At 33.2% G+C, this 10,334-nt stretch overlaps 1 protein-coding gene across 1 annotated transcript; it reads left to right on the top strand.

Annotated features, from left to right (window-relative positions):
- Positions 1-3,619: 3,619 nt before the first annotated feature.
- On the top strand, positions 3,620-10,144 carry LOC129312655 (mitogen-activated protein kinase 19-like). The gene is made up of 10 exons (XM_054955329.1): positions 3,620-4,139; positions 4,667-5,075; positions 5,213-5,340; positions 5,460-5,519; positions 6,467-6,616; positions 6,738-6,893; positions 7,021-7,229; positions 7,346-7,438; positions 8,701-8,864; positions 9,518-10,144. Exons 1-10 carry the CDS (start codon positions 4,116-4,118, stop codon positions 9,937-9,939), a joined length of 1,815 nt encoding a protein of 604 aa, XP_054811304.1. The 5' UTR covers positions 3,620-4,115; the 3' UTR covers positions 9,940-10,144.
- Positions 10,145-10,334: the final 190 nt, after the last annotated feature.

Below are 10,334 nucleotides of genomic sequence, written 5' to 3'. Positions count from 1 at the left end.
ATGGACCAAAGTATATTTGTTCAAGGCTTAAGGGATATGAGTTTTATACACATATTCCGTGCCGGTCACGCCTTAAATTTTTGGGGCGTGACACATATGGACTTTCAGTTGAGAATATATGAACATTGTGTTGTGCATAGTAAATATTGTATTGTATATTGTCTACCTAACTTATATATTTTGTTAAACCTAGCCTATTGATAAACTGGCCACGCATAAACTTTTAGTTGAGAGTATATAAAGATTGTGTCGTGTATAATAAATATTTTATTGTACATTATTTACCTAAGTTGTACATTTTATTAAGCCTAACCTATTAATAGATTAGACATGCATGGACTTTCAGTTGAAGATATATGAATATTGTGTTGTGCATGGTGGGTATTATGTTATATATTGTTGCATAACTTATACATTTTTTTTATCAAGCCTAGCCTACTAATTTACTAGAGATGTATGGACTTTCAGTTAAGAATAAATGAATATTGTGCTGTGCATATAGTGAATATTATGTTGTATATTGTCTGCTTAACTTATACATTTTGTTAAACCTAACCTACTAATAAACTGGACACATATGAATTTTCAGTTAAAAATATACAAAAATTGTGTTGTACATAATAGATATTATATTATACATTATTTGCCTAATTTGTACATTTTGTTAAGCAGAGCTTAGTGATAAACTAGATATGCATGAACTTTCAGTTGAGAATATATGAACATTGTGTTGTGCATAATAGATATTGTATTGTACATTGTCTGCCTTTGTATATTTTTTTAAGCCTTGCCTATTAATAAACTGGACATATATGAATTTTTAGTTGAAAATATATGAATATCGTATTGTGCATGGTGAATATTATGTTGTACATTATCTGTATAACTTGTATATTTTATTACGCCTAACCTATTGATAAACTGAATACGCATGGACTTTCAGTTGAAAATATACGAACATTGTATTGTATATAATGAATATTGCATTGTATGTTGTTTGCCTAACTTGTATATTGTATTAAGCTTACTAATAAAGTGGACAAGCATGTACTTTCAATTGAGAATATACGAATATTGTATTGTACATAGTAGACATTGTGTTGTATATTGTCATGTAGGTTGTGTTTTTAAATCATAAGGGTAAAATCATACTTTTGGTCTTAAGAAAAATTGCAACAAGAGCCCTTGGACCTGCAATACAATATCAAAATTTTTCAAGCCTAAAATATAATAATATATCTTTTTAGGGCTCTTAGTGTGATTTTCCTAAAATTAAACTCAATCTTTGAATCCACTAACCTATTTGAGATTTGATAAATTGTATTAAATTTTATGGTAATATTGTATCAATAAGCAAGTATCTTGAACTGTATAGGTATTAAAACTTTATTTTTTTAATCATAAAAGAGAGAATTATATTTAAAAACCTCTCAAAAAAATTATTTATAAATAAGGTCCAATAATAAATCATCATTAAAAAAAACTTGCTATTATTATTTTAACAACAGATAATTTTGTATTGACACTTGTTTATGAATAATTTTTTTCAAAGGTCATTAAATATAATTCTCCCATCATAAAAGCATGTTTCACAACTTTAAACGAGTGGGAATGAGCTCGCACTCTCCTTACAAGATTTTTTTTGTTGTTAAAATTAAACAGCTTAAATGACGTATTTATAATTTATATTTTGGATTAGTGATAGTGTCGGAGAAATTCATATATAATATTTTTCATCTTATTAATATAACTATAAAAGAGCTAATAATTGGCTAATGCTGCATATAATTTTTGTTTATTGCCATCTAACATTATTACACATGCTTGATTTCATATTAGTTATTTAAAATTGACTTATTGATGATAATCATTTCATATTTCATATTTTATTCTAACCTCGAATAATTCTTTAGACTAGTGAAGGGAAAAAGGATACTTGAAACGAAAGCAATCAAAGATAAAGCATACAAATATATAAATTTAATATTGTTTTCGGTCAGTCTTCTTTGAAGTTTCTTTGAAGTGATTCTAATATTAAATAATTACTTTTTGGTAATGAATCGAGGTAAGCTTTCCCCCCTGTGTGCGTGTGGTTTTTTTTTTTTTTTTTTGGGATGTAATAAGGTTTCGATAAATGCATGATTTACTATAAAATATACGTTTCATATTGAGTCGCATGTTTATTTTTGAGATGAAGGCAACATATTTTCCAAATGCATGAGCATTTCTCAGATGTGGAACGGTTCAAATAACCATCCAATAATTTGTTTTGACAATAGACGATGGCTTTATATTGGAGGGTTCCGGACGGTCAAATAATAAACTCAAATAACGGTTTAATATGTCCTTTTTTTTCTTGGCAACACCTCTATCTAATTGCATTTTTTTTAGTTTAAAAAATATTGGTCAATAAGATATTGGTTTTCCCTAAAAGGAGGAAGCCATTTGTGAATCAAGTTCAGTATGGTGTGTAACTAATAATATTGATAATTAGACTTTTAGTTTCTTAAATTTATTTTAGTTATTAATTTAGTTAATCAATCTAATTTCTTATATATTTTTTTAGTTATCATGCTAATGCTTTACGTAAACTATATTTGGATGCATGAGAACCTGAATTTGAATAAAATTCATCATTTGTATACATAAAAATTTATCGATTTAAATTTGATTGAAATTTAAATTCATATTTTATTATAACTTCTTTATAATTTTAAATTTCTTTTATACCCTAATCATTTAAAATTTTAACTACTCTCACCCTTTCATTTTTTTAATGTTTTAATTATTGGCGTTTTTGTTACTTTCATTTCTCCTTTCATTTTTCATTCTTGTCTCACATCGTTGAAAAACATAGATAAATTTGTTACTTTCAATATTTCATTTCTGGTTTGAATCTAGCTCACATTGTTTTTGAAAGTTTTCACTCCATTCAAGCAAAGAATTTTAAATACTTATAATATCGAAAGTAGGTTAATAGCTAATCATGTATCATGTATACACTTAGTTAAATGTAAAGAAGTAAGCTATCACATGCCATTCCCTTCTTCTTATTTTCCCTCTTATTTGACTACTTGTAAATATAAGGAATAAATAAGGAGAATTGATACTTCCTCCGTTTTTAAATATTAAAAAAACTACTATGTATCTTTTTATTTTTATTTATAAGTAAAATTAGAAATTTTAAAAAACATTTATTAAATTTTTTTAAATTATTTCTCACAAAGTCAATGTTTATTTTCATTAGACAAATTTATTTCATTAATTGCAAGGCTAATTTAATCCAAATTTTTTAATTTTAGATATAATTATTATATTTAATCAATCTTTTTAAACTATATGAATTGATTATTTTCTCCCATTTCAAAAATGAGGGAGTAACTTATAAAAGTGTAATTCATTTTCATTTAATGTTATACATACACACATGATAAAGTCAATAAATTTAAATGACTAACTTGAGAATTTAAAAAATGTAAAGGACCAGTTTAATACAAATTAATCATCCCCGGTATTATACGGCCACCGACGTAGGGACCTAATGACCGTTTCTCGACGTTACTCGGAGAAATTTTCATTTTACAGCTAAATACATCAATCGATCCATAAATAATTAGACTATCAGTCATATTTTCTCCCACCTTCACAATTCTTTTCTCTCTCTCGTGTTTCTTCTTCCTGCTTTCCAGGGAATCTCTTGGCTTTTTCATTACCCTGCGCTAAGAGCCTCTGTAGCAGGAGGTTTCTGTTGCACCGCTTCCAATCCCAGCTTCTTCCTTCTCTGGGGTTTCATCTGATGAAACCCCAATTTCGAAGTTTCTAACTTTGAATTGTTAGGTCCGATCTTTGATCTGGGTTTTGCATGAGGAAGTGGTTGAGAGAGGAAAACGTGGCTGTTGGCTTTAGTGTGATTTAATTCCAAGGGATTTCAAGCGATAGTGCGAGGAGGATTTTTGGCTCGAGATTTGCAGCACTGGGCGAGGAGAATTAGATAATGGTGGTTTTACTGTGAAGGATATGGTCGCTTTTTGATCTATATTTCCGAAAGTGGAAGGACAATACGAGGTAAAGGAAGATTAGGGAGGGAAAAGAACAGGAAAATTACAAATAACAAAATGCAGCAATATCAGCTCAAGAAGGTCCTTTCTTTCTCTCTCCGATTCATGTTTCTCTCTCTCTCTCTCTCTCTATATGTGAAACTCGTTACCATGATACAACCTGATTGATGGAAATAATCATGAAAATGAAAATTAGGGTGACATGTTGTGGAGAGCAAAAACAATTCGAATAAAGATTAAACATGGTGACCGTTAAAACCGGGTCGTTTCATGTTGATGGTGTTATTTGATATTGTTCTTCTTCTTCCCACTTTTCATTACCGGTTTACTTCTCATGTATTTGTGATGAGTATGGTCATTGCATTAGCTTCCAGCCAAAAATATTCGATAGTGCCAGTAACTTCTCCCAGAAGCTACTTGACCTTGATATTTTCTCAGTCTTGTTTTTTCCCCTGTTTCAACAACCATTACGTCTGATGATTGTAGTGTTTCTGTCTGGTCTTTGGATTTGGTTATACATGTCTTTGCTAGTGGATTCTAATGTCTTGTTGTTCGCTGGTGATGATTTTTTTTAAGATAAAGGTCTTCATAGATTTATTAATGTGCAGGATATTAAAGAATTGGGTTTCTTCACCGAGTATGGGGATGCCAATAGATACAAGCTTCTTGAAATGATAGGGAAGGGTAGCTATGGAGTTGTTTGTGCGGCAATTGACACACACACTGGGGAAAAAGTAGCAATAAAGAAGATCCATGATGTTTTTGACCATGCATCTGATGCCATTAGAATTCTTCGTGAAGTCAAATTACTCAGGCTTTTAAGGCACCCTGATATAGTAGAAATTAAGCGGATAATGTTGCCACCTTCAAAGAGAGATTTTAAAGATATTTATGTAGTCTTTGAACTCATGGAATCTGATCTCCATCAAGTCATTAAAGCTAATGATGATTTGACCCGTGAACACCATCAGTTTTTTCTTTATCAGCTCCTACGTGCATTGAAATATATGCATACAGGTATCCGTTCCTTTACCATATCTCTCTAATTTTTTATCCCTTATATGTGTGCTTGCTAACTTTTGTATATTTTTGTAAAATGTGCGGGCAATAATTTGAAATGAACTGCTACTTATTGAACTTACGTTGGATTGTAGCAAATGTGTATCACAGAGACCTCAAACCCAAGAACATATTGGCAAATGCAAATTGCAAGCTCAAAATATGTGATTTTGGACTCGCAAGAGTTGCATTCAATGATGCTCCAACTACAATATTTTGGACAGTATGTAGTTTGATTTAATTTGAATTGCAAATATAGCAGATTGGAGTCATGGTTGTTCTATGTATATTTAATAAGGTGCATTGAAGTTTATCATTGTTTTCTTTTGGCACGTATTGCAGGATTATGTTGCTACTAGATGGTACCGAGCCCCGGAACTGTGTGGAGCATTCTCTTCTAAGGTATCGTTTGGCAAGAATTTATTATTTGAGCATTCTATTCTATTACGTTATAAGATTATAGTTTGTGGCAGCCTATTAGCTTGAAGGCCATTTGTGCTTGTTTTACCAATGATTGAAGCTATTATTGTTTTTTCACGAAACAAGATATTCTGTTTTTATTTTTTATTTTGTGTTTATGAATTGAAAGATTATAAGAAATGTGGCCCATATGAAGTTGTATACTTCTAGTATTTCCTTGATTTTGTTTCAACTAATTTCTTAACATCCTTTTGTAGTTTCTATACGTCCCTAGGGCCATGTGCCAATAGACATATCTTTTCACTGCAAACTAAAGATCGTTCATAGTGTAGGTTATCTAGCCCTGCTTATGTTTAACTAATTTGCTTTTAGGTAGATAAAGATTAGATGTGTGCATACAACGTTGCCAGCTTGTGTTATTTACTAGTGTGCTCGTACTATGGGAATTCGTTATGGTATTCACCTGCACCCATACCATTGCAAGTAGTAAAATAAATATTTGAGGGTTTTTCTGTTACTTTAGTTGGAACGAGGAAATCTAGCCACGTTATGCTGGTCAAGGCATTCACTAAAATCTTACCTGGAAGTTTTCTGGTACCTGATCTGTTGTCTTGCATTTGGAGGGAATCAAACTCCAGAAAGCAATCTTTGAATGATAGAAATAGAAATTCATAAGATGACATCTTTTCGGGTGCTTGTCCAATTCTTTCTATTTGTTTCTATATGAAATGCCCTCTGAGTGGTTATAGTAATTAGTGATGCCTAGGTTACAATAATTTTTGTTCAGGGCGGTCAATTGAACTCTCCTGGAAGTTAAATTATATGTCCTTCAGGGACTTGTGTCATGTTATGCCTTTTTCTATGTGTGTTTTCATTGAGGTATGAATTTGTCCTTTAGTAGACTCACCTTGTTGACATATTGCATTCAGTATACACCAGCTATTGATGTATGGAGCATTGGTTGCATCTTTGCTGAGGTCCTAACTGGAAAACCGTTGTTTCCTGGTAAAAGTGTTGTACATCAGTTAGATTTGATTACTGATCTTCTTGGAACCCCATCTTCAGAAACTATTTCAGGAGTAAGGATCTTTCCTTTTATTTTTCCTTTTTATCTTACTTTATGGTTTAATAAACTCTTGTGTTATTTTTCGTATCCGTTTAATGATTATTCTATGTTTGATCACATCTTGATATATGCAGGTTCGAAATGAGAAGGCAAGAAAGTACTTGATGGAAATGCGAAAAAAACGGCCTGTGCCTTTTGAGCAGAAATTTCCAAATGCAGATCCATTGGCACTGCGCCTTTTGCAAAGGCTTCTAGCATTTGATCCCAAACATCGGCCAACTGCTGAAGAGGTATCTATTTATCTACTTGTTCATGTTATGTTTGTTCCTGCCTATTCAGTGTGGATCTTGTAATGGAAAATCATTTTTTTTTCAATGTAATTTTGAAGACAAACATTTTTGCTCGTATGTTTGGCAGGCACTGGCTGATCCTTATTTCAAGGGCTTGGCCAGAGTTGAGAGAGAACCTTCTTGTCAGTCAATTTCAAAGTTGGAATTTGAGTTTGAGAGGCGAAGGTTGACAAAGGCCGATATTAGAGAACTAATATATCGTGAAATACTGGAATATCATCCTCAAATGCTTAAAGATTACATGAATGGAACTGGAGGAAACTTCCTCTATCCTAGGTCCAAAATATATGCTTTATATCGAATTATACATGATGCCTATTGCCTATTTTCATGAATATAATGCTTATGTTTATATGCAATACAAATAGTTTATGGTTACGTATTCCTTGCAGTGCAATAGGCCAATTCAGAAATCAATTTACTTATCTTGAGGAAAATGGTGGCTCTGTCACTCCGCCTGAAAGGAAGCATGTCTCCCTTCCAAGGTAAGACTAATCTGCACTTATGGCTCATGGCTTTCTGCTAACTGTATCTTTTCTTCTGGGTTCTAGATATTAGTTTACATGTTGAGTTTGGTTGCTGGTGAATGCTAAGGACTTGTTGGGTTCTGATTAGAGTTTCTTGGATGTCATGAGGGTTAAATTGTGGGTTGATGGTTTACTGTATATGCATGGTGGGGGGGTTAAGGTTTAAAAAGATCTATTTACTGTTTGTGTACAGTACTTCCAAAATAAGGATTCTTGGATTTGATGGATTCTAGGGTAGATCTATAGACGAATCAACTAAGCATCAAACAGTCAAGAAGACAGCCATTAGTCAAAACTTGCAGATCATTTAGTTCATTATGTAGTGTGCAACAACCTAACTGGCCTGATGTAACACACACTGCATACAGAGTAGGAAATAGGCAGAAATATAGAACAGAGAGAGAAAGGAGGGGGGATTGAGAACAGAGCGGTGGGAGAGAGCAGAGGCAGAATGTCGGAGGGGGAACAGGCAGAGAAACGAAGGGGAGGGATAAGGTTATTTATTGAAGCCACTGCTAAGGTTTCCTTCTTATGAAGGAAACATAAAAATAAAATGAAATATAGAGTTTCCTTATCATGAATAAAACATCCCACTTTTGGCCCCTTTAATACATGAAATGATTAAACAACCCACTTACTAAATGAAGTAATAAAGTAAAAACAGAAAATAATGAAATATAAAAGTGAGATAGGTTTATTTCCATAGGAGGTTTCCTCAGAATATATAAATTCTTATATTCCATCACTGCCCCTCATTCTCATAGAAGCAGCCCAACAACCCAAGTTTGTGTTCCAATTAAATAGGGGAAAGTAACTTAATCAAATGAATTCTGAAGAATATGAAATTCTGCGAAAATAGTTAGAATTTATTATTTACTTCTCTTATTTTCAGTGGTTAAGTTTTCTGTGTTTTTGTGTAAAGGCTGCACAGGGACAAGCCTGATGCTGATCTAGAAATTCCCAACGAGAATTTACTAACATGCCCATAGAATCGAATAAATATCACCTAAAGTAACTTATAATTGGCTGCATACTAAATAAATTCTAAATTGTAAAGTTATGAGGTATTACAATCAGGTCCTATTTTAAAGCTTTGTTAAACTGGTAAATACTTAAGCTTTTTGCCTTTTTTACTTTTTCTGCTTTCTGCATCAGAATTCTCTTATAATTAATTGTTTTTCTGATCCATATGATAAATTTGCTTTTTCCCCCTTTTGAAGGCCTGCTATTCACTCAAGTACAATCCCTCATAATACAAAATCAAATTTCAATTTGTATGAGAACAAGCAAAATGCAGAAGAGGCATCTAAGAGTATGAGAGCAGCAGAATCAAATTCTGGAAGTCTATTGAGGGGTTCTTTGCCTCCACCAAGGGCGCCAACAGGTATATCCTTCATAGTTAATTTGTTGATTCCTTATTTTCTTCCTTATTGAGAAATAAGAAATTACAGCGAAGTAAGAAAAGTATATACATACAAGGTCAAGAAATTATCCTAAAACAGCCAAGAGCCTCCACCTCTTCCTCAGGTTGAGATTCACTAAGATTCCATGAAAATAACTATCCCATTGGGTTAAAATCTGTCATCAAGCTCCAGCCTTCAGCTTCCGTGTGCCTACTTTCAAAGGGCTATACAAGTAACTCGTCCTTCCAAAACTCCAATGCAGGAATATAAATGAACTGAAGTTTGGTCATTAATTAATAACAGATATGTATTGGCGCACAGGTGTGTGTAATTACATATTCAAGCTTAATAAATAAGTCGCAATTTTTAGCTTGACTATGAGTTCAGGCATTGTGAACATATGCTGGTCTCTTTATGGAAGAATCTACAGTTTTCTACTTCTAATTCTCACATTGAGGACAAGGTGAAGCTTAGAGGGCTGGGAAATGACGGGCTCATAACTAATGGACCTATCATGATCAAAATGAACTAGTATTAAGTAACTTTCTATATTCCTTGGTGTGCTGGTTCTATTGTTTATTGGCTTGTCTTGTCTATCTATATTATTAACTGCTTCTATCAACACTTTCCACAGCTAAGCCAGGGAGAGTGGTAGGTCCGGTTGTACCATATGAAAATGGGGGAAGCACAAATACTTATTATGACCCAAGGATCTTTTATCAAAACTCTCTTCCCCAGGCTGCGGGTTCTCCTCACTGCTATTTTAGACCTCAACCCACAAACTCACAGAAGACTGTGTCAGAGATACACCAGGTTTTCTCACAGTGCAAGCATCAAATCCCATTCCCGCAGTGTTACCACCTAACTAGACCTGCAATTGACCTCAACACCAACCCATATCACCAAGAAGCCAAGATTGATCGGTTTGATAATCCCATGATTACAATCGACGTGAAGCTGCTACAGGCACAATCTCACTTCGGTGCAGTTGGTGCCACAGCAGTAGCTGTTGCAGCTCACAGACATTCTAGTGCTGTTCAGTATGGATTGTCATAGGTTAAGTACTTGTGTGAAAGGTGCTATGATTTTTATGTCAGGAATTGGATTGTAGGAGGTCGATTAAATCATTAAATAGGTTTAGTTTTTTCCTCCTCCTCTTCTTTTTCTTTACCTTTTTGGTTCTTCAGGTTACAGTTTTTGTAAAAATGTACATGTACATTTAATTGATTAATAAGAAGTTCATTGTTCCTCTTCTTCTCAATCTTGACTTGATTTTCCATTATTTTGAGGACGGCAACACAGACATAAATACACATGCGTGCGCATGCATACACATACATATGATTGTGCATACAAATGCACTTGGTAAACAAGCATACACACTGAGGATGTCATCAAACTTGCACAAGGTAGCATTTGGTGTGTTAAGAAAGCAGAGCAGAGCATAAGAT

The sequence above is a fragment of the Prosopis cineraria genome, unplaced genomic scaffold (assembly GCF_029017545.1).
Source record: "Prosopis cineraria cultivar Desert tree isolate PC_DT_omini unplaced genomic scaffold, ASM2901754v1 PC6, whole genome shotgun sequence".
NCBI classification, from domain to species: domain Eukaryota; kingdom Viridiplantae; phylum Streptophyta; class Magnoliopsida; order Fabales; family Fabaceae; genus Prosopis; species Prosopis cineraria.
This window is presented reverse-complemented; position numbering and strand designations above follow the sequence as displayed.

What these genes read in the sequence shown, in the direction of transcription:
- LOC129312655 (XM_054955329.1), top strand. Translation starts at nt 4,116, where the DNA reads ATGCAGCAATATCAGCTCAAGAAG. An exon ending in AGCAATATCAGCTCAAGAAG is followed by an intron (nt 4,140 to 4,666) that starts GTCCTTTCTTTC and finishes ATTAATGTGCAG; the next exon opens with GATATTAAAGAATTGGGTTT. An exon ending in ATTGAAATATATGCATACAG is followed by an intron (nt 5,076 to 5,212) that starts GTATCCGTTCCT and finishes GTTGGATTGTAG; the next exon opens with CAAATGTGTATCACAGAGAC.